At 47.8% G+C, this 24299-nt stretch overlaps 1 protein-coding gene across 3 annotated transcripts in view; it reads left to right on the forward strand.

The window, feature by feature from the left end:
- The window catches only part of Nisch (nischarin), a 38679-nt gene that overhangs the window by 9902 nt on the left and 4478 nt on the right, over nucleotides 1-24299 (forward strand). For 2 of the 3 annotated variants that reach the window (XM_027389534.2, XM_027389535.2), the window contains exons 4-16: nucleotides 6447-6495; nucleotides 7537-7700; nucleotides 7960-8055; nucleotides 9622-9717; nucleotides 11090-11242; nucleotides 11769-11837; nucleotides 12179-12364; nucleotides 12536-12664; nucleotides 14139-14252; nucleotides 14507-14615; nucleotides 18937-19061; nucleotides 19984-20033; nucleotides 21651-23057. In XM_027389534.2, the coding sequence (XP_027245335.2) occupies nucleotides 6447-6495; nucleotides 7537-7700; nucleotides 7960-8055; nucleotides 9622-9717; nucleotides 11090-11242; nucleotides 11769-11837; nucleotides 12179-12364; nucleotides 12536-12664; nucleotides 14139-14252; nucleotides 14507-14615; nucleotides 18937-19061; nucleotides 19984-20033; nucleotides 21651-23057 (2747 nt within the window). Of the gene's footprint in view, nucleotides 1-6446; nucleotides 6496-7536; nucleotides 7701-7959; nucleotides 8056-9621; nucleotides 9718-11089; nucleotides 11243-11768; nucleotides 11838-12178; nucleotides 12365-12535; nucleotides 12665-14138; nucleotides 14253-14506; nucleotides 14616-15195; nucleotides 15995-18936; nucleotides 19062-19983; nucleotides 20034-21650; nucleotides 23058-24299 lie in introns of those variants that run through there. The other variant, XM_027389536.2, reaches the window with a different exon arrangement.

Genomic DNA, 24299 nt, shown 5'->3' on the forward strand with positions numbered 1-24299 from the left:
CCCATATATAACTAATTTGTGCTATGCACCAACAAGAACCTGCTTTAAATTTCCATGCCAATTTATAGCCCCCAGACTGTACCAGGCAAGGTTAGTGGCTATTGAAAATACCACCAGGACAGGGCTATCTAAAGACACATTCTGTAGTGTGTTAACTATACAAAAAAAAGACACTATACACTTTAAAAGCAAATCTTACACAACCTTAGATTTCAACTTTTTTCTTTAAAAGGAGTGGGTTATATACAGGGGGGTTAAATGCTTTATAGACCAAAAAAAAAAAAAAAACCAACTTATTCATTATCTTCTTCATCTTCCTCTTCTTCCTCCTCTTCCTCATCCTCATCTTCCTCTTCCTTCTTTTTCTTGCTCTTTTCTGCCTTAACCACCCCCTTTTTCGCTGCATCCAGTTTTCCTTTAGGTCTGTAAGCAGCAATATCCTTCAGCTTGGCAGCCTTTTTTTTGGTAGGGCTGCTTGTCATCTGCAGCAGTGTTGTTCCACATCTCTCCCAGTTTCTTTGCAACATCACCAATGGACAAGCCTGGGTGTTCTTTGATTTTTGGGCGATACTCAGAACAGAACAAGAAGAAGGCCGAAGGAGGCCTTTTGGGTGCATTGGGGTCCTTGAACTTCTTTTTGGTCTCTCCTTTGGGGAGGATGTAAGTTTTCACTTTTCTTTCATAACGAGCCTTGTCAGCCTTTGCCATGTCTTCAAATTTCCCCTTTTCTTTAGAAGACATGGACTTCCACCTTTCTGAGCACTTCTTCAAGAACTCTTGTAGTTGACAGAAGCATCCGGGTGCTTCTTCTATTCCTCCCGGCAGGTTTGCACAAAGAATGCATATGAGGACATTTTGCCTCTCTGCTTCTTAGGATCTCTTTTGCCCACGTTTACTTGATTTTCATCCTCGAGGCACAGAGTTGTCCAGTGCCCAGACGGCTCACGCTTGCCCCGGCACTGTCTCTGTGAAGCACAATGTACTGCAATGGACGAGTTTTTTTTTTTTTTACATTTAGGACTTTGACCCATTTTGAGTTCATCTTTGTATATAGTATAAAGTAGGGGTCCAGTTTGATTCTTTCATCATTTGGATTTCAGTGACAAGGGAAAAAGCATCATTTCTCTCCGCAGCCAACTCAGAAGTAGGGATTTAAGGGATGGTGCAGCCTTTGTTTCCTGCTCCACTAGATAGCTGCATTCTTAGCTTCCTAGACTCACAGCCATAAATCCCATCCCAGAATGTCTAGTTTTCATACTCAGGAGAATGCAGTGCCATGGATTATCATAACCAGAATCATTCTGAGGTAGGATACTTCACAGTGGACTTGGAAGTAGAGCCAAGCCTGTCTCCCAGATCTGTTCATTTCAACCAGTTAATTCCAAGTCAGTCATTTAACTTTTCTGTGCCCTGTTCTGTTTTATGAGCTGGAGGGTGATAATCTGGGGCCCTTTTGGAGCCTGCATGAGATTGTGCAGTGAATGTCTGAGGCTTTAAAGAGGGATGGGTCAGGGCTCACCCTGTGTCACCATAGTGGGCAGCTCTGGTAAGGAAAGATACTCAGTCCTTGTTCTTCCAAGGAAATGTTTATATCATTTCCTTATTTTAAACCCACTTGGCTATAACCAGGAAGAATTTTAAATTTGAAATGAAGCTGTCGACTTTCTTCGTGTTGGCTTTAGATCCATTTTATTTTTACAATTTGTTTTAGTTGCAAGGGGCTGAGGTTGTGAGCAATAACAAGCCTGTTTTGTATGTTTGCTTTTCAACTTATAGTCTTGAAGTTCTTTAAAGTTTATATGTGAATTCTTCAGTGGGGAATTTTTGCTTAAAGTTGAATCACATATAATATGCCTGACTCCTGCTGGCACAAAATGAAAGCTAGACAAGGGCCCTCAACCCATAGCATGTATCCAGATCACATCTGGGTGATGGCCTCAGTAGCATGTGATTAATGTCTGGTTAATGCCCACTGACAGCCACTGCTTTAGCATGAGCCAAGCAGAGGTGTCAGGGGTTTCTAATTGAGCATCAGCATATGTATTTGGGGGTACACTTATCTCTGTAACTAGGCAGGCTGAAAATATAAATAGCCTAACTAGTCCATTTGGTGTTGACATGAAGCCCAAAGAGGAGGTATAACTAAGGTAAACTGCTTATCTAGAATGGGAAAGGGCCTGGATTCCTTCCCAGCACAACAGATTTTTTTAAAAATGAGAGAGTGTGGGCTGGTGAGATGACTCAGAGGTTAAGAGCACCGACTGCTCTCCCAGAGGTCCTGAGTTCAATTCCCAGCAACCACATGGTGGCTCACAACCATCCATTATGAGATCTGGTGCCTTCTTCTGGTGTGCGGGTATACATGGAAGCAGAATGTTGTATTCATAATAAATAAATAAAATCTAAAAAAAAAAAATGAGAGAGTGTAGCACAAATTCTAGTTGGTCTTAATAATAAAAACCCAGAGACAAATATTAGGGTTAAAGCTGAAGATCAGAAGCAAAGCGGCCAGTCACTAGAGAGTTCTCACCTCTACCAATGCTCAGATCGAAAGGACAATCCTATCCTCATACTGCATCTCCAGACTGCACTGAGCTCCTGTCACCTCCTGCCTTATATTCCTTTCTAGTGCTGAGATTAAAGGTGTGCACCACCACTGCCTGGCCTCTGTGGCTGATTAGTGTGGCTGCTAGGATTAAAGGTGTGCACCACCACTGCCTGGCCTCTGTGGCTGATTAGTGTGGCTGCTAGGATTAAAGGTGTGCACCACCACTGCCTGGCCTCTGTGGCTGATTAGTGTGGCTGCTAGGATTAAAGGTGTGCACCACCACTGCCTGGCCTCTGTGGCTGACTAGTGTGGCTGCTGGGATTAAAGGTGTGCACCACCACTGCCTGGCCTCTGTGGCTGACTAGTGTGGCTGCTAGGGTTAAAGGTGTGCACCACCACTGCCTTGCTTCTGTGGCTGACTAGTGTGGCTGCTGGGATTAAAGGTGTGTACTACCACTGCCTGGCCTCTGTGGCTGATTAGTGTGGCTAGCTTTGCACTCTGATCTTCAGACAACCTTTATTTGTTAGATCATAAACAAAATATCACCACAGGTGGTGGGATATGAGAGAAAACACCTTTTTCCCAAGTGTGCACACTGACACGTGGTCCTGGTCGCAGTGGCATGACTGATGAAGTCTGTGACATATCTCATGTTGAATGTTATTTTACAGTTCATGTCACCCCAAAGCACTTCAGGTCCCTCAGTGCAAATACAATACAGCATGTAGAGAGCTACGAGTTCCCACAGGTTACTCTACATGAGAGGCAATAGCTGGGCTCAGGGCCTACTGAGCCCCCTGCCCTGTTTCTTCCTGGGGTACACAGAAGCCTGACTCTGGACCCTTCGCCCACAGGTGCAGTTTGACCAGAGGAAGCTAGTGTTCTAGGTTTGCAGGGTGAGGAATTTCTGCATTCCTCCAGTTCAGGCTCTCTCTTAAGGTGAAGGTCAGCCTGAGGAAACCAAGTAGGAAGGCCAACAGTGTGCTCTTCCTGTGCCCAGAGTGGAGAGAGATTGTTACAGTTTGCTTTTGAGATTCCTCAGAAGTTACAGCACTGCTCTTGGCTCCTGATAGCAGTGTTCCCCGAGTCTTCTGGAAGATATGGCCCTGACCCTTAGCAGGGCTGTCATACAGCATGACTCTGAATTAACACCAGTTGCCCAAAAAATGGACCGTGGAAGGTGAGGCCTGCCTGGCACTGAGGACAGGGCAGGAAGCCCTTTTTCTCAAGAGCCCTCTAATGGGCCCCTCGTGCCTATCCAGTGCCTGAGAGGCCTGGGGAGTTGAGGTAAGTGTAGACTGGCAGCCCCTGGGACCTCAGCACTATGTGGGGCTGGCTATAGGAAGATAGGAAAGAAGTGTGTAGGAGACGTGTTTGTAACAAGCTTTCCAAGCTTTTCGTTGACTGCAGATCCTCACAGCTGCCAGGGGAAACTAACGGGGTCTAGGAGGTTGTAAGAAACTGTGAAGTTGAGCGTCAGAGAAGCCATAGCCATGCTGGCTGGAATCCTGCTCCTCTGTTAGCCTTTTGCATTTTGACCTGTACCCCGAGCTCTCGAATGCTGGGGTGCGGTGGCTTATCTTCTCTCTTTGGCTTTTGTACACTGAGGAGTGGGTAGGTAGGAGAGGAACAATTCTTGCAATACATATAAACCAAACCAAACCAAATCAACACAGTTTTTAAAGATCATAGGGTCACGAGAAAACTGGGATAAGAGTCTTACATTCTTGGTGTCACAGAAGTGATCTCAGTCTCAAAGGAAAACATTATAAGTTAAATGAACAGTGAAAAACCTCACTATGTTAAGAAAGCCACCTGAACAAAGGACAAAAGTATGTGCAGGCTGGGAGGACATGCTTATTGCACATACACAACTGTTAAAATTGCTGTTGTGAGCTGGGTGAAGGGCTCATATCCAAGCTTCTTGGGAGGCTGTGGTAGAAGGATTCAGAATTTGAAGCCACTCATGTAACTTAGAGATTCTATCTCAAAACAAAACACAAAAAGGCTGGTTGCTGTAGTTCAGTGATAGGGGCCCCAGATTCAGTTCCCGGTATTTGAAGGGAGTAGCTATGATGTATAAAAGATTATAGGAAAGAAGAGACAAACAACTAACGAGAAAAACAGGAAAAGAACACCCTGTCCCCTCAACCTGGTCCTTTTTAAGTCCCATAAATACGTAAATTGTGTGTCCTAGTGGCAGCAATGTTCCTGTGAATTGCAAGGGGTTATTTGCAGCCTCCATCTGGACTTGTTTACAAAAAGACATGTGGACTGCTATCAGTCAATTTAATTTCTTACCTGTGGGAGGCAGAGCTAAAGGTTTTGGTGTGGATCTCCAAACCACAATTGGTTTGTTTTGTTTTTTTGTTTTTGTTTTTCTTTAGATTTTTAGTATTTTATGTGTCTGAGTGTTTTGCCAACATGTATGTATGTGTACCAGGCCTGTGCCTGGTGCCTGAGGAGGTTAAATTCCCTGAAGCTGGAGTTACCAATAGTGTGAGCCACCATGTGACTCCAAACCTAAGTTCCCTGGAAGAGTAACAAGTGTTCTTAACCATTGAGCCATCTCTCTGGAGCCTGTGATTATTTTGAGTGCAGAGGCAATTGGTTATGTTCAGAGAGGACCAAGATCAAGTGCTTGAGTGTAGCTTTGCTGGTTTATAGCCACATAAAACTGGAGTGTCCCTAAAGCTTTCCACCTGTGTTTGCTCATCTGTGTAACATGGTACAAGGTAACAGTTTCCTCTTGTAGGGTGGTAGGAGATGCCAGTGAGCCAGGACCTATCGAGTACTTAGCCATTGTCTGATATAACTTAAAGCCAACATGTTAGCTGTTAATGTAAGGACTGGTTCTTGCCATGCCTATTTGTGTCATTTGGAAAACCCCTTGATGCATCTTTATAGTGACCCAGCTTTGTGGTACAGCTGTGATCTGGAAGGAATGAGCACAGGAAAAAGACAAATATCCACTCGTTCTCTCTCTCTCTCTCTCTCTCTCTCTCTCTCTCTCTCTCTCTCTCTCTCTCTCTCTCTGTCTCTCTCTCTCTCTCTCTCTCTCTCTGTTTTGTTTTTGTTTTTTGAGACAAAGTTTCTCTGTGTAACAGACCTGGCTGTCCTGGCACTTGCTCTGTAGACCAGGCTTGCCTCAAACTCACAGAGATCAGCCTACCTCTACCTCCCGAGTGCTGGGATTAAAGGCGCAGGCCACCACAACTGGCTTAGTGTCTTCTCTTTGAAGAAACATTTGACATGAGAGAAGGAGAAAATAGTCATTCCTAGGGAAAGTTGGCAATGCAGAGTCATGTATTCTACCTGGATAATCAGGGCCTCTTTTCCAAAAGAAACAGGATGTCTTCTCTGCCACACCCTCTCCTGGGGTGTCAGTTTAGGGAGCTGCTGGCTCCCCAGTCAGCCTTGGCACAAGTCAAGCTTTGCTGGCTCCTGGGACACAGTACACTCAGCCAGTGCCTGTGCAGACTTGGAGTTGCTTTTTAGGAAACCGTTCAGATCTTCATATATCTGGAAACAGTTCTTTTTCTAAGCTCCTTGCTTCATTCTAGGTTTTCTCTCTCCTTTAGTTGTTCACCGTCTAGAACTGTGTCCTACTTGCTACCTGCAGGCTATGTGTGGTCTAGGATAGCTATGGATGCAACCCAACACAAAACTTACTTAAGACATTACAAGATGTTTCTTGTGATTGTATTTTTATTTGATTGTGCGGTTCTCAAGCATAAATTTTGTAGTGGACAGTGTCTTATTGCAGTGTCAAAAGGTTAGACATTCCTGAGATCTCGAGTTGGCACTGCAGGAGCAAAGTGAGTAGATAGCAGGGAGTGTGCAGTTCCAGTGATGGGGCAGGTGGACTTCTAACTGTCGGGTTTGTTTCCTCCACAGGAAATAAATGGTATCACTGCAGCGCTGGCTGAAGAACTCTTTGAAAAAGGTACATAACCGTTGGCTCTTGAAATGCTGAGGACCATTTGTCTAGTCTAGTTGGTAGCTGTAGGCCCAGGGTGGCACCAAACTCATCTGTTAGGTCCTAGCCAGGTCCCACCTCCTTGAGTGTCAAGTCCCTGGCCCTGGCCCTAGTCCTCAGCCAAGTCTACCCACCTACTTACCCTGCAGGTGAGGATCCTTCTTGCTTAAGATTCTTTATTGTAATTTTATTGTGGGGTATGTGTATGTGGGCACGTGTGTCACAGCACACATGTGGGGATCAGAGGACAACTTGATAGAGTCAGTTCTCTCCTTCCGCCTTTATGTAGGTTCTGGGGATCAAACTCAGGTAGCCAGGCTTGTGTAAGGTGAGTGCCTGGGACTCACCTAAGTCTCAGGATCTATTCCCAAGCCACATGGGGCATTGAAAGGTGGCTGGCATGCTGCCATCTTGCACCTGATTTGTCCATGCTTTGAAGTGTTCAGATTGTAATTAGAAGCCAATCTTGGGTCATGGTCATATTAACAATTAACAGTAGTGGAATGAACACTCCCTGCCAACAGTCTTACATTTAGTATCTTACTGCCTTTCATGAGGTAAAGGTAAGGATGCTAGTGGTCAGAAGCTCAGGAACCTGCTAGAAGGAGCAATTTAAGGTCTGAGCACTGGCATCTTAGGTCTACAGTTGACCTTAGTCTCTGCATATTAGAGGCTGCAGAGTAGTTGTGACACCTAGAGCACTGCCTCCCCAGCCTCCTCTTGGCTTAGTGCCTTAGATCTCCACTCAGCCTCACTCTTCAGGATGGCTCCCCGGTCCCACAGCCCATCCTCTCTCTCATCGTGTGTCTAGGAAGGCCCTGTGTCCAGAGTGAGCTCCGAAGGGTTGCTCGTGTGTACCTAAGACTAGCTTTGCATGGTGGGTGGAGGGGTGCCTGTCATAAGTGCTTGCTGCATGCTTATTGACTTTTGGCTTGTTGCTTCTATTCCTTGCTGTACAGCAAGCTGGGACTGGGGCTGGACACTCACCCTTGGGTTTGGCTGTTACAGGAGAACAGCTTCTGGGAGCTGGCGAGGTCTTTGCCCTCAGGCCCTTGCAACTCTATGCTGTCACGGAGCAGCTGCAGCAAGGAAAGCCTACTTGTGCCAGCGGTGATGCCAAGACTGACCTTGGGCACATCCTAGACTTCACCTGTCGCCTTAAGTACCTTAAGGTAAAGATGCAGCCGTGTAGTTGTGGAGTCTCAGTTGGCTCTGATGCTGACAGCTCAGCAGCTGGCAGTGTGTAGAGACCAAAGCTGGGGACTCTCAGTGGGTGGGGTGAAATTCTTGGTATTGTGCTTCTGCCTGTGAACACCAGGGGGCGTCATGGCCCATTTTCTGAGTACCTTGGAAGTGGCCACATTGACCCAAGAGTGCAGAACCGGAGTGGTTACTACAGCATCCCTAATTTAAGTCCATCTTTGGCCTCAGGTTTCTGGCACAGAAGGACCTTTTGGGACCAGCAATATTCAGGAGCAACTCCTGCCCTTTGATCTTTCTATATTCAAGTCTCTTCATCAGGTGGAGGTAAGGGCCAAGGCTGCTCATGAGCAGGCAGGGCTGAGCCTGCACAGCAGCATCTGCATTATTGTCTGTATGTAGGGAGTAGTTGTGGTAGCAAGTGACAAGTTACTGTTGCTTTCATATTTGGCGATATGTTGGCAGATTCTATCCAAGTAAATCAAGCCAGAAAGAGGCCTTTTCTGCCCTTAGCTGGTTTGTAGTTCTCCATCTCTGTTGTAGGCAGCAAAAAGTTTGAGAGAGCAACACACCAGAGCCTAGTTCCCTCTGGCCTCTCACGGAGGCAGGAACATGGGTTATTCAGGTAGAAGTCACGGAAATCATCCTAAAGGCCAAGTCTTTGTTTTCCAAGTCAAAAAGCGTTGAAGGGTCTTTGCCATCTATGACACCCACACCTAACCAGAAGTGCTCTAGTGCTCTATATTACTTCCTACTGAATTCTGGTTCTTTTTTTTTGGTTTTGGTTTTTTGAGACAGGGTTTCCTCTGTATAACTTTGGAGCCTATCCTGGCACTCGCTCTGGAGACCAGGCTGGCCTCAAACTCACAGAGATCCGCCTGTCTCTGCCTCCCGAGTGCTGGGACTAAAGGTGTGTGTCACCAACACCCAGCCTGAATTCTGGTTCTTAACACTAATTTTGTTGTCGCCGGGCGTTGGTGGTGCACACCTTTAGTCCCAGCACTCGGGAGGCAGAGACAGGCGGCTGTCTGTGAGTTTGAGACCAGCCTGGTCTACAAGACTAGTTCCAGGACAGCCTCCAAAAGCCACAGAGAAATCCTGTCTTGAAAAAAACAAAAAAGCAAAACAAAACACTAATTTTGTTGTCAATTTTAAAAAGAAAGGGAGGTCAGTAGTGAACAATAAAAGCCGTTTTTTATACAATAAAGACATGTGTTTCCTGAACCTGGCTTTTGTCTTCAGCTCTACCCAGTGCCCATGAGTTCTTGATTGAGTCTCCCCAACTTCTCTGTGAAGTGTGGATGCTTTTGTTCTCAATTTACAATGGAGGAAACTGAGACTTGGGGGGATGGGGAAATTAGGCCAGGGTGTTGATTTTGACTGAATCCCAGAAACCAGAGGGCATTGGGCAGGTGGATAAGCAGGAGACGTTCATGTGCCACACAGGAAAGCATCCCTTGTTCTCCGCCACTGACTCCCTGTCACACCTTTTCTGTCCACTTGGCAAGCTCCGGGTATCCCTTAGCCACGAAAATGGAATTTGTGGCTCATAATGAGCCTGAGTCCATTTTTGACTATGTAGGGTCTCACTACATAGCTCTGGCTGTCTCACTATGTAGACCAGGCTGGCCTCAAACTCACAGAGATCTACCTGCCTCTGCCTCTTGAGTTCTGGGGTTAATGGTGAGCACTACCATGCCTGGCTAGATACCTTTCTTACTCGATGTTTAAAATGTTTATCAGCACTGAGTAGCACTGGAGAATAAAAGAAGCCAAGTTTTGAGTCATCTCTTATCTAGGGATTTGAGCTTGCCTGTGGGATGAACATCTAGTTCCTGGGGTTTCTGAGGAGCCAAGATGCCATTTCTGAGACACAGCTGTTGTTTGTTCCAGATAAGTCATTGTGATGCTAAGCAAATCCGGGGGCTGGTCACCTCCAAGCCAACTTTAGCTACAATGAGTGTCAGATTCTCAGCAACGTCTATGAAGGTGAGCTCTGCCTTTGTGTTTGTGGTGGACCTGGCCTGTGGGGCATAGCCTTTGTTAGTGAAGCTGATGGAGCTTCCAGCAAGCATCACCTTAGCACTCATTTGTATCATCCTCCATGGACTTGAAGAGGTGAGGTGCAGAAGGGCAGGACCCTGTTTGGACATGGTAACAGAAATAGCCCAGCTGATAATGTAGGGAGTTTCTTTTACCATTATGTAGATATCATCATAGTAATGCTAAAATCCTCCCTAGTATATAGTAGTATATTTTGTGACTTTTGATCAAGATTTGGGTTTGTTGAAAATTCTTTCTCGCCGGGCATTGGTGGCACACTCATTTAATCCCAGCACTCGGGAGGTAGAGGCGGGCAGATCTCCAGAGCGAGTGCCAGGATAGACTCCAAAGCTACACAGAGAAACCCTGTCTCGAAAACCCCCCCCAAAAAAAAAAGAAGAAAAAAAATTTCTTTCTCTTGAGACTGTTGACTCAAAGGAACACTCTGTAGAGAGAGCAGAGTGCAGATACTGTTCTGGTAGAAACTCCACCTCAGCCCCTGGCATCCATTTACACAGAGTCTGGAATATTCTGGTGGAAGTTCCATCTCAATACTTCTCCCCCATCTCTCCCCAAATCCTACTCCATCCCAGGAAACCCACCAAACAAGGCTCCTCTCCCAGAGATGCTCAAGACCACTCCCACAGGGTATTTAAATTGCCCCCCAGATCTCTGGGGAGCCAGAAAATCATCTGGGAGCATTTTAACGATTAAAGTGGGCTTTTTCTAATTCTGTTTAATTTGGTCTGATTTGGATTGCTGCATTGGCAAAGAGGCTTATCAGGTGCAGCAACATTTCAGCTACCTTGTCCTCTGGGAAGTACTCCTTTCCATGTAGCTAAAGGAACTTGGGGTAATCCCATATAAGATGTCTTATAGGCATCAAAAGTCAAACCAAGAACTGCCTCCCTCTCCTGATGCTCTGTGCTGCTGCTCTCGTCTTGGTGATCATTCTCTCCCTGTGAAGTTATGGTTAAGGGATCTGATGTCCACAGTGGAGACCATTCTGAAAGCATGGTTGCCTGGCAACACCATGAATTCAGACCTTCAGCCTCTGAAGGTTAAGCCAGGAAAGATATTACTGCATAGCAGAGGCCCAGGGGGCTTGACTAACATTTGTTCCTGAAGTCACAGGACCAGAACATATTCTAAGCCTTTCATTTATTTCACAATCGCTTTAAGACACATAAACCAAAGCCCTTTTTTAATGCAAGCTCATTTCCACATGCTAAATATGCTCCAGCTCTTCCTTAAATTTTGCAACGATAGCGTGTTCTACTTAGTATTGCGTGAGGGCTCAACAGATGTTCTTATGCAGGAAGTCCTTGTTCCTGAAGCCTCAGAATTTGATGAGTGGGAGCCTGAAGGCGCAACCCTTGAAGGCCCTGTGACTGCTGTCATCCCTACATGGCAAGCATTGACCACTCTAGACCTGAGCCACAACAGCATCTCTGAGATTGACGAATCTGTGGTATGCTTACAGCAGCCTACCAAGGCTTCCAAACCTCCCAGACCCTAGGAATGACTATTATATTTTACTTTTTCTGAAGGCCCACAAAAAAATCTATTCAGTGTGCTATACATTGTTTGTAGTTTTTAAGTTAAATTTCAGAGTGAGAATGTTTTAAAATGTTTTAAAACCAAGCAAAGCATATGAACTATGTATGCACTTAATATTGCCAAACCATGGTAAATGATGAAATAGCAGAAAACTCATTGCCTAGAATACAGGTTTGCCTGTGTTAGAGTGATTCTTTTTGTTATCCTGTGGGGGTAAGCAGGGTTAAAAAAGCACAGGTCCCTTGTCTTTTGGGGACACTGCCATTTGTATTACTTAAGCCAGTCCTTTGGATTTCTGCTGAGTGGGCATTGGGGGATATCAGTGGCCCTGTAAAGATAAGCCGGCCTAAAATGTGTGTTTAGCCACTGGGTACATGGACTGTGTAGGGTCCTTCCTGCCCCCTTGAGTAACACTAGACATTCTTTCCTTTCCTAAGAAACTGATCCCAAAGATAGAGTACCTGGACCTGAGTCACAATGGAGTACTAGTTGTGGACAACCTACAGGTAATGTCTGCCTACCAGCTCTCTAGGACCTGCTCTCTTGATGGGTCCAGAGGCTGAGGAAGCATGGCAACCTACGGGGTGGCAAGCATGCACTGACTGTTTTAGTTTCAAAGTGTTAGAAAAGTGCAGAGTGTGGTGGTGGCAGGCAGACTGGTTTTCAGTGCTTACTCCTAACCTCTCTGCAAGGGATACCACTGGCTTATGGCGTGTGGAAGAGGAAAGACGGGCTTTTCTTCCCAATGGCTGTCAAAAAGACTTGCAAAGCAATTGGTCTGAGGGGGCACAGTTCCTTGTCTGGAGGCCTGACCTGTGCTGCCACTGTGTTTCTTCTGCCACTACAGCACCTATACAACCTCATACACCTTGACCTGTCCTACAACAAACTCTCCTCCCTGGAAGGTGTGCACACCAAACTGGGCAATGTCAAAACCCTAAACCTGGCAGGCAACTTCCTAGAGAGTCTGAGCGGCCTACACAAACTGTACTCTCTGGTTAATCTGGACCTCAGAGACAACAGGATTGAGCAGGTGAGCCCTAGCCCTCAGGGCCTCAGGGATCTGGGATTGCTGGGCCTTGGTGTTTGTTATCTTAAAGAAAAGAAAACCAATAGGGCTCTTTCACTTAAAAGCAACCATCAAGTGTATAGTTTGTTGCTGAGGTGTTAGAAGAAGTGGCCAAATGGCACTTTTGTCTTGCAGTTGGAGGAGGTCAAGAGCATAGGCAGCCTACCATGTCTGGAGCGAGTGGCCTTGCTCAACAACCCTCTAAGTATCATCCCTGACTACCGCACCAAAGTGCTCTCCCAGTTCGGAGAACGAGCCTCTGAGGTAAGCCCCAGAACCACCAGCAGAGCCCAGAGAGACTGGCGGGGAAATTGCAGGTCTGCATAGGCAAAGCAAGGCCCTTGTCTGCTTGAGAGGGCATCATCTTTTCAGATCTGCCAGTCCACTGCTCCCTATGAAAAGGCTCTCTGCACTTCCCATCCTTCTCCCATCAGTCATGTGTTCCCTAGCAGACTTCATATCTGCCAGAACTTCAGGCCAGGTAGGCTCCAGGAACACATAGGCACAGAGGGATTATCTTCAACTTTTAAAAAATACACTGGAAGCCGGGTGGGTGGTGGTGGCACAGGCCTTTAATCCCAGCACTTAGGAGGCAGAGGCAGGTGGATCTCTGAGTTTAAGGCCAGCCTGGTCTACAGATTGAGTTCCAGGACAGCCTGTCTTGAAAAACCAAAAAAGAAAAGCAATGAAATATATTGGGTACTTTAGACAAAGGGCCTAGAATAAGATGCCTAAAATTACCGATTTCTTGGACAGCTGGTAACCCTGATGCTTAACTACCAGCTTTGAGTTTTTTTTTTCCCCTTACTGAGTCAATCCAGTCCTGTGCCTGCTACCTACTGGCTATGACAGTACAAGTGCCACCATGCTAACCAACAAGGTCCTTACCCAGGTGTACTCCTTCCCCTCAGCTTCCATCAGGCTTTATCCCCATTCCCATTCTCTCGCCAGTCCTTGGAACCTATTTCCTCCAGATCCCAGGCCAGAAGATATCTGAGGGTCTGTTTGTGTCTATCTCTAGCCCTTCTCTGTCCCAACCAAGTGCCACTTTGCCCACATTGCCCCTAAGATAATTTTCATAAGATGTCATCTCTTGCTGGAGATAATTGATTATACTTGTAATTCCTGAACTCAGGATCTGAGGCAAGAGGGTTGCCCAGAGTTCAAGGCCAGCTTGGGTGATAGAGTAAGACCCTGTCTCTAAATAAATAAACAAACAGGCAGAAAAGGTATCTTCCCTTTTTTGACTCCAGAGCTAGAAAGCACCCCTGACTCCCTGATGCCAACACCTGTCCAGTGCTTTTGCACTGTGCTTCAGTGACCTTTCCGCCTACATGGTAATCCACAGCTCTCCAGAATAGGACTCCTGCCTTCTTCATACACCATTATCTTTGCCCCACTAGCCCCTCGTCCAAAACGTTCTCTTCTTGGCTCTTTGACAGTCAGTTCTGCTGTGTTCTGCCTATAGTAGACACAATACATTCACTCCCTTCTCCTACTCCCCAAGAGGCTGCTGCCCCCTCTTGGTGGAGAGGGACTCCTGAAGATGGATTAAGCTATGTGGAACCTCCATGGGCCCTCCAAGGTGATTCCAGGATAGTTAGGAAGCCTCCCTTAGCTTCCAGTATCCTCTTGTAGCCTGTAGTGGTGCTCAGACCCAGTTTACAGCAGGATTTCACCATTCTACCAACATGCTTTACCGGTCTCCATGCTGTAAGCTACTTTCTGGACTCTGTAGATCTGTCTAGATGATGCAGCAACCACAGAGAAGGAGCTGGATACTGTGGAAGTGCTGAAAGCAATTCAGAAAGCCAAGGATGTCAAGTCCAAACTGAGCAACACGGAAAAGAAGGTAAGCATTTTAGGGTGGGGGGAGCCAGCCAAGGATGGAACTTTTCTTGGGGAAACTGAGCCATGGAATCCCTTAGGGTCTCTGATCATTAACACCCCCCATGAAACCTCAGCCTGGGTCTTCAAGTACAATGATGATACCTACTATTGGATTGTATGAGATAATTTTCAACATCCTCCACATCCCTGGCCTTAGCGTTTCTGTTCTTCCTTTCCTTTTTTCCTCTCCTGGGCTGATTCAGTACTCTTCCTCAGGTTGATGACTCCCGGCTCTCAGCTGCTCCCTGCGTCAGACCCAACAGCTCCCCTCCCACTGCAGCTCCCACCTCAGCCTCCCTGCCTCAGCCCATCCTCTCCAACCAAGGTAATCATGACTAGATCTTGCTCCTCGCTGAGCTGCTCAGTGCTGCCTGGACCGAAGGCAGGGCTGGGCTTGAGAGAGAAAGGTTGGCACTTGCTTCCTATAGGGTCAGGCACGGGGAGGGTGGCACCTTCTGCAGGCTGGCTCCTTGGGTGGCACATGGCAGGGAGGTGCCCGGCCTGATTTCAGCGCTGTTGTTTGCTTAATGAGGACTTCCTATCCCTTTATCACAACCAGTTCCTACAGGCTACCATGGGGTGTTGGACAGAGAACTGAGGCTGCCCTTTGAGCAGGCTTAGGCTGTTGGCTCATAAGGATCTGTTCCCCTGCAGACTGTGTGGGCAGGTCAGCTCCTAGAAAGTCAGGGCTTGTTACTTTCCTAGTCTGGAGCTCTTGATCCCTGTGTGGAGAGCTTATTTTTATTGTGGTGATGCCTCTGGCACTCAAGGTATGGCTAAGCCCCAAAATACTGCATTTATGGGTCCAAGATGGGCTGTCTGTCTCCATGGACCCATGGAAGAACAGCCCCTTTCATCTACCCATTGTCTGAGCATTTTCAAAGGGCTTTCACCTCTGAACCCAGGCATCCTCGGAGATGAGTGAGTGAACCAGGTACCATGAGCGTGGCTGCTGGCCTGACCCCGACGGAAGAGGGGCAGGTATGCCGTCCCAGGTGGAGCTGAGGCTCGGGACACACTGGAAAGAACGCCGCCCGCCCAGGCTCCTGGAGACGCAGAAACTTGGTGTGAGGTCTTGAGAAACTAGTATGGCCCTAGGTTTTAAGAGCCAGAAATACATTTCTACTCCTTGACCTGGTGACCCACTGGAGGAAACTTTTCTAGAGAGGGCTGAGATCCTGGGGAAAGGGAAGTTCTCCCCTCTAGCAGCACTGAACTGTGACATGCACACCAAGGAGAGCAGGGAAAGGCCGCTGTGGCATAGAACCCTCCATAGCAGTCTGGTCAGGGCCAGAAGCCTGAGTTACAAAGAGACAAGGCAAAAGCCCTGGGCACAACAGCCTGAAGTCACAACTGTGATGTGCAGAAGAGAAGCCATGAAAATCCAACAGTGGAGCTAGGTGCCAGCACATTTGCCCATTGGCTTTGTCAAACTTTTGACAAAAAAAAAATTTTTTTAATTTTTTCGTAAAAAAGGAAGAAAGTTTGAGTCTCTGTGAGGAAGTTCCCCTGACCTCTCTTCAGATCCCCACAGTATTAGTAAGACTACATTGAAAGCATGCAACCATAGACTTCTTGGGGACAGGGCAATACTAAGGTCCCAAAGTCTAGGATATATCCTGTTCTAGCATTTGTTGAATCAGCACTGTGTGTGTGTGTGTGTGTGTGTGTGTGTGTGTGTGTGTGTGTGTGTGTGTGTGTGTGTGTGTGTGTGTGTGTGCTGTGTGTGTGTGTGTGTGTGTGTGTGTGTGTGTGTGTGTGGTGTGTGTGTGTGTGTGTGTATGGGCAAGTGACAAGGCCAAAAGCAGATCCTGGTTAGGCAGGAGGAATGGGTATCTCCTCCAGGCCGCAACTGCCAGCAGCCCTCTGCCTTGAGGTGGTGAAGTCTCTGCAGCCTGAGGCAACCCTCATCTACCCCTTCCTTGATACCCTTTCACCCCTGGGTGCTCTGTAGTCTGTCCCCCTTTTCCCAGTCATTGGACACTGAGAGATGCTGTCACAGATTTACACCTCTTATAAATAAAACTACAGTGGATGTCTTTGTGTGCACATCTCTTTCCTTTGGGTGAGAAATGACAAAGGTCAAACCCCTGTCTGAGGACTCCTGATGTCCCCTATCCCATCTGCTGAGTGGCCCTTTCTGACCACTTGTTTGTACAGGCCATGGTCCAGGAAGGAAGTGGACAGACTGTCCTGTCTGCATTTCCTCATGCCCAAACAAGGCTGGCGGGGAAGGTGGGGGGAGGGGATAGTGGCAAGAAAATACTGCTTTTTCTTTTTCTTTTTTGTCCTCACAAATGTGAGGTATCCACATGTATGTGTATTTGGTCATGTGTTACTGGAGCTGGCCTGGAGGAGAACAGCTTTACTGACCCTGGTGGCTCTCAGCCTAACCTATAGAGAACACACTTGTAAAAAAAACAGGGCATTTGAGCCCTACCCGAAGGGGGTGCTATCCAGAAAACACTAAGCCTCTGGTCATCACAGCTGTTAGAGCAGTGGAAGATTATGACTGATAGGGGCCAATGTCCAAAATGCCAGAGTTCATTCTCCAGCCCTGCCTGGGGCTGAGAGAAGACTGTGTTGTAGAAGTGACTAGAAGCAGGCAGGCAGCTGAGTTCATGTTAACATCTTCCTGGCCATGAGATCTCAAGCAACATACAGCCTCTTGGAAGCTTTTTCTCAGCCATAAAGTGGATACATCCTACTTCATCGATTCTGAAAAGCACACATTTCCACTCTATGACTTCTCTGAAACCGAGATGCGTCTTTCAGTCAGTGGCGTCCCCTAGTTGCTGTCAGCCAGCTGGTAATCGTGATGGAGTCGTGAGAAAACCTTCCATGGACATCTGCTATGACCAAGATGGCACCTCATCCACAGATCTTAGATTTGATGAATTGTGGTAAATAACAAGAGGTGCGCATGAGCTAATGCTGGGGAAGTGCTTAGCACTGCTAAGGCTCAACAGGATTGGTCGGTAGCAGCTCCTTCCTTCATCCTGAGTTGGGGTTCCAGGACAGTGCCTCTAGGAACATGGAGCCACTTGGGGAGAGATTATGGAAGAACAGGTTAGAACAGTTTGGGAATACTTTTAGAACTGCAGCAGAGGTGGTACCAGAGATGAATCTTGATGGGCTGGGTTAAAATATTTCAGGAGCAGGGGCAACAAAAGCAAAGGCTTCGGCGCTTGGTGCATGGCTATGTGCTTGCCCTGTCCTCCCTCACAGCCTCTGCAGCTTAGCTTCATGGGGTATCTGAGCTTGGGCTGCCTGCTTACCCTTTGGGCAGAGAACCTGGGCTGTGTGAGTTGTCCTATTCTAGGCAGCAGTCAAGCTGAACAAGGTGTCATGTGGGGCTTGAAGGATTCAGTCATTTAGTTGGACCATGGTGGCTGTTTAGTAGCAAAGCCAGGCTGTGGAGGCAGGGCTCTTCTATACCAGCTAGCTACAGTTTGAAACATGTTTTTGTTGTTGTTTTGTTATTGTTGTTTTTTGTTTTTTTAAGTGGGGAGGTGGAGTTCCCCTTTACCGAGTTGCAAACTGGAGTGAAGTAATGGGTCCAAACAGGCTATTCATAAAATACACTTAGTATGGCTTAAATATCCAATGCATTTCAAAGTACATGAGTAGGACTGCTACTGCCCATAGGACAGTCAGCAGGGCACCCTGGTAAAGCAGCCTGTGGGTTCAGGCCCCAGCTGTGTTCAGCAAACCCTGGAAGAATCAAGTCTGCAAAGCCTGGCTTCTTGGTAAATAGTCCTGTGCTTGGAATTTGCCAGGTAGGAGCACAGGGTTGCTTGTAGTCCTTTCTTTAGACAGTGTCTCAATATGTCCAAAGTTATTGATAAGTATATCACCAAATTGATTTCCTAGCAGGTGAACCAGCTTTTACTTCAGTGCCCACCTTTTCCTAGTTAGGCTGGGCCAGGCTCCATTCTCTAACCATGCCATAGTAAGAGAAAAGGTAGTCTCCTGTTTCAATTTGTCTTTCTTTGTGTAAGCATTGTTTTGTATGTTATATCTTTTGGTCATTCTTCCGTGCAGTGTCTGTTCCTGTTCTTTGCATTCTCACAAAGTTTTCAAACAACTTGTTCCCCATTTTTGTAATCTGTAAGAAGAGCTCTTTGGCTAGGCAATGATGGCACATGCCTTTGATCCCAGCACTTGGGAGGGAGAGGCAAACTCTGTGAGTTTGAGGTCAGCCATGTCTACTGAGCAAGTTCCTGGACAGCCTCCAAAACTGCAGAGAAACCCTATCTTGAAAAACCAAAAAAAAAAAAAAAAAAAAAAGAGAGAGAGAGAGAGAGAGAGAGCGCCTTAAAGATTAAGATGCAGATCATTGTTATTCTCTGTACATTTCTCTGTGTGCATTGTTTTATCTCAGTCTGTAGAGTGCACCTCTAAGGGTTTGGTCCTCATGACCCCCTCCCTGGTTTGTCTGCTCAGGAAGCCTCTCCCTGGCAGTAGAGAGCAGCCACTTGCTTGATCCTGAGTTAAATGAGGAGTTCCTGAATTACTGCATTTTGTTCTGTGACCCATATGATAATTTGGGGTCTGGCTAGTGCCTGGCCTTGCCATGAGCCCAAGGCCTAGCCTCTTGTTGAACAGCTGCTCTTCCCACCCACCTGCCTACCCCATCTCTACAGGAATCATGTTCGTACAGGAAGAGGCCCTGGCCAGCAGCCTCTCATCCACTGACAGTTTACCCCCCGAGGACCGGCCCATTGCCCAAGACTGCTCTGACTCATTGGAATCTATCCCCACAGGACAGGTAATATAACCTTGCCTCCTCCTGGGGACTATGGCCTCAACCATGATGCTGCTGTCTGGCATTGTTCACAGTGGGATGTGGCCTGGTGGGGATCTGGCATGTGGTACTAGGGCTCCTGGGGTACTTTGCATGACATGCAGTCTTTCTCTTGGATGTGTCTCTGGTTGGGTCATCTTCATAGACCAAGTGGTTAAGGGTGTGATTTTGGCCTCCTCCACCCCATGAGAACAGGCAATACTGGGGCCCTGAGGGACAGGGAAGGTGGGCATTCTTTGCGCACATATGAGCTGGCTGCTCAAGGGGAATCTCCCCTAATGCCTAGCACCCTGAGACTACTCTGTCCCTTCACACATGTCACCTTGGTGGTCTGAACAGTGTAGCTGTTGTCCAGGCTTCTGGGGCCCATCTCTGTCCCTGGAAAAAAGAAGAGGAAAATGAGTGCCTGGCACTGTGTGCTCCATGCCTGGAAACTCCCTGCTCCTTTATTCTTGCACAGCAGAGTCGTGCTCATGTGATGCTAAAACAGTTTGCAAAGGCTTTGTCTGTCCCCAGTACTCTATCTTTAAGGTTATAGAAAAAGATAGGCAGGAAGCATTGGGGGACATTGCCAGGACTACCTTTCACTATGTGCGCTGCCTGGGGCCAGGCCAGAGCAGCTGGATCCTTGGGTGGCACAAAGACTCCCCCACACACCCAGATTCCAGACCTCCAAGGAAACAGTCGGTGGTCCAGGGTTGGGTGTGCAAGTGCAGGTCAGATGGATGGGAAAGCCAGCCCTACTGAATATTAGCAAGATAGCCAAATGAGCATTTCCCCAAGTTCCAGAACACACCCAGGGTGGAGTATGGAGGTGGCGAGGCTGCACCCAGTCAGTGCCAAGGAATAGCTGCAGCAGCTGAGGCTCACTGTTCTCTCCTGCCAGGTGGCATCTGAAGACTTAAGGGATGTGCCAGGAGCTGTTGGTGGTGCAAGGTAAGGAAGAAAGCCTTAGTCTCTGCTGCAGACTGAGCAACCAGTGGGCTTTTGTTAGTAGCCTGTTTGCAGAAGTCTCTTTACTCCAGCACAGTTGAGAGGAGCTCCTTCTGTTTCTCCTCAGCTGTGTAATTGACATTATTTTACACTAGATGTTGGCAAATCAAAGCCATTTTGGGCCACAGTTGTTTTATACTGTGAGTCAAGAATAAGCATTCTCTCTGTGTTTGCTGGTGGAGCTTTTGGTGTTTTTGACAGGGTCTCACTATGTAGCTCAAGCTGACCTGAAAATCATGGCACCCCCCTCCCTCAGTCTGAGTGTCCGGATCACAGAACTAAGCCACTCCACCTTGCTTGATTTTTTGTTGTTGTTGTTAATGTTGTTTTTGTTTTGTGTTTGTCTTTTGTCTTTGAGACAGGGCCGCTCTCTGTAGCCCTGGCTGCCCTAGAACTTGTTTTGTAGACTGGCCTGGACTCGAACTCACAAAATTGGCCTGCCTCTGCCACCTATTGGCTGGGATTAAAGGAGTATGCTACCATGCCTGGCTGCTGCTTCTTTTTGTTGTTACTGTTTTTAAGATTTGTTTATTTTTCTGGACATGGTGGTGTACTTCTTTAATCCCAGAACTCAAGAAGCAAAAGCAGACACTTCTTTATAGGTTCAAGGATAGTATGGTATACATAGCAAGTTCCAGAACAGCCAGGACTACATAAAGAGATTCTGTCTCAAAACAAACAAAGTTTATTTTAATTTTAAGTGTATGAGTGTTTGCCTGCATGTATATATTTGTGCACCACGTGTATGCTTGGTGACTTTGGAGGCCAAAATAGGCATCACATGTCCTGCAACAACAGATGGTTGTAGTGTGGGTGCTGAGAAACAAACCTAGATCCTCTGTGAGAACGCTGAGTACATTCAATCGAGGCCCTGATTATTACATTCTTAAATTCCTGCTTAAACAAAATTACATGGATAGGGCCAGCACACACATCATGAAACATTAGCTCCTTGGCCCTTTACTGAAGTCTATTTTTATTTATTTATTTGAGACAGGATCTCTGCATAGCCTTGGCTGGCCTGGGATTCACTAAATAGACAAGCTGGCTTCAGAACTCACAGAGATTTACCTGCCTCTGCCCAGTTCTGGGATTAAAGGCTTGCTCCACCATGCCTGTCTACAGAGGCATATTTCTAATTCTTGTTCATTAGAGGGTTGCAGAGCACAAGAGTCTGGGATTTAAATATGATGGTCCTAAGACCCACCCAACTTAATTTACTGCCCTGGAAAATCAGAATGTCCATAAAGATAGTCCTTTTTCAACAAAGAGATTCACACCTCAGAGTACTTCATTGCCCCTTTGACACCTGGAGGCATCCGAATGACAGAAATTTATGTAACACTTTTGTTGTGGAAGCCAGATTGGTTTGTGCAGGCTGTGGTGGGTAGCTGTGATCTGAGTATGTAGAAGCCTGGACTTAGGCTGGCTACCCATCCTGATGGCAGACATTTGAACAGGCTCAGGAGACCCATGGATTGGCTTCCCAGAGTCAAGGTACTATAGCAGACTAGGGGATAGAATGTTCCTGTGTCCCTAATCCAGGCTCTTCTTGCACAGCCCAGAACATGCGGAGCCAGAGGTTCAGGTGGTGCCTGGGTCAGGCCAGATCATCTTCCTGCCCTTCACTTGCATTGGCTACACAGCCACCAACCAGGACTTCATCCAGCGCCTCAGCACACTGATCCGCCAGGCCATTGAACGGCAACTCCCTGCCTGGATTGAGGCTGCCAACCAGAGAGAGGAAGCCCAGGGTGAACAGGGCGAGGAAGATGAAGAAGAGGAAGAGGAGGATGTTACTGAAAACCGCTACTTTGAAATGGGACCACCAGACACAGAGGAAGAGGAGGGCAGTGGACAGGGAGAAGAGGAGGATGAGGAAGATGAGGAAGATGAAGAGGCTGAGGAAGAGCGCCTGGCTCTGGAGTGGGCCCTAGGCGCTGACGAGGACTTTCTGCTGGAGCACATCCGCATCCTCAAGGTGCTGTGGTGCTTCCTGATCCACGTGCAGGGCAGCATCCGCCAGTTTGCTGCCTGCCTCGTTCTCACTGACTTCGGCATCGCTGTCTTCGAGATCCCACACCAAGAGTCACGAGGTAGCAGCCAACACATCCTCTCATCTCTGCGTTTCGTCTTCTGCTTTCCACATGGTGACCTCACTGAGTTTGGCTTCCTCATGCCAGAGCTGTGTCTGGTACTCAAGGTGCGGCACAGTGAGAACACACTCTTCATCATCTCGGATGCTGCCAACTTGCATGAGTTCCATGCTGACCTGCGCTCCTGCTTTGCACCACAGCACATGGCTATGCTGTGCAGCCCCATCCTATATGGCAGCCACACCAGCCTGCAGGAGTTCTTGCGCCAGCTGCTAACCTTCTACAAGGTGGATGGTGGCTGTCAGGAGCGCAGCCAGGGCTGCTTCCCTGTCTACTTGGTCTACAGTGACAAGCGCATGGTCCAGACAGCTGCTGGGGACTACTCGGGCAACATCGAATGGGCCAGCTGCACACTCTGTTCGGCAGTTCGGCGCTCCTGCTGTGCGCCCTCTGAGGCCGTCAAGTCTGCTGCCATCCCCTACTGGCTACTGCTCACTCCCCAGCATCTCAATGTCATCAAGGCCGACTTCAACCCGATGCCCAATCGTGGCACCCACAACTGCCGCAACCGCAATAGCTTCAAGCTTAGCCGTGTACCGCTCTCCACTGTGCTGCTAGACCCCACTCGCAGCTGCACCCAGCCGCGGGGTGCCTTTGCTGATGGCCACGTGCTTGAGCTATTGGTTGGCTACCGCTTTGTTACCGCCATCTTTGTACTGCCCCATGAGAAATTCCACTTCCTGCGAATCTACAATCAGCTACGGGCCTCACTGCAGGACCTGAAGACTATTGTCATCTCCAAGACTCCTGGAGGTGGACCAAGATCCCAAAACCTCTTCATGAATGGCAAGCCTGCCAAGAGCAAGGCCAGGTGAGACTAGTGCAAGCTCCTGGGACCTGGGGCATGGGATTGGCTTGGGTGTAATCTCTGAGCATTTGTACTTTGTGAGAGTTCCCCTTTTCTTTCCCCTTTCCTCTGACTTCTCTTCAACACTGACCACCCTGAACCCCCGCTCCAGACCTCCAGAGGCTGAAAAGCAGCCCAGGCAAGCTGTCCCATGCGGGACAGGTTAAGGGAGCTAGCCCTGTCTCACGTTGTTCCTGGTCCTGCCAGTGTCCTCTCATAGGCCCAAGCATGGTTTGTGTATATCATATTCCCCTCCACCAGGGTCTCATCCAGTGGCTGCCTCTGTCAGCCAGGGACTGCTTCAGGTACCCCATTTCAGCTCCCAAAGCTTATTTTTTGGCAACACATGAAAACCCTTCTCAGGAAGGCCTGAGTTGTAACTTACTTGGGAGCCCCTCCCAGAGGACCTTTTAAAGACCAAAGTATCCGGGTAGGTCTTCCTTTCCGCCGGGGAGATTGAGGTACTTAGAGGGAAGGAGCTGGCAGCTAGAGCCTATTCTCACTTGTCTCCTCCCCTTGGATTTCTTGTGAGTGTCCCTGCTCTCTGTTGCAGAAATTCCCCACCTGGGGGAAGGGCGGAATTCCCATAGTTCATGTTCACTGTCCTGGCAGAATGCTGAGACCCTATCTTCACCTCTGGCTCTCTTTAGCATCTCCTGAGTCTACCCTCTCCCCTCAGTCAGTACCCAGCTGATGATCCAAAGGGCTTTCAACTTCTATAGCTGAATCCAGTGCCCCTCTTATACCTGTACATCAGTGGCTGTCCCCATATCTCCCCTCACCATGTGAAGCTTAGTTGGTGTGCACCTTGTCCTCTTTCTGAGCTACCACAAGCCTGGCTTGCTCCTGGGAATGCTGCAGAAACCAGGCTCCTAAAGCTTATCTGCACACCCATGACAGCAGGAGAGTAGCCCAGCACCTTCTTGGGTGTTTGCAGCAGTTGGACTGGATCTGATGGATGGAGAGGGCAACATCCAAAGGACCCCACCCCACCTTCATTGGGTGTGGCCCTGTGGGTAGAATGCTGGAGACTCCCAGCTCCCATGAGCTTCAAGTTTCTGAGCATTAGCAGGTATATGACTGAGATAGACCAATGACATTCCAGCATGGCCATGTGCAGTGGTGGCTGAGTAGGCTAAGTGTCTGGGCTACCTAAAGGCATCCCAAAACAAACTAAAGAGCATTTTGAGTTTTGCTTCTCCCTTC

This window comes from Cricetulus griseus, assembly GCF_003668045.3.
Source record: "Cricetulus griseus strain 17A/GY chromosome 1 unlocalized genomic scaffold, alternate assembly CriGri-PICRH-1.0 chr1_1, whole genome shotgun sequence".
Classification (NCBI taxonomy): Eukaryota; Metazoa; Chordata; class Mammalia; order Rodentia; family Cricetidae; genus Cricetulus; species Cricetulus griseus.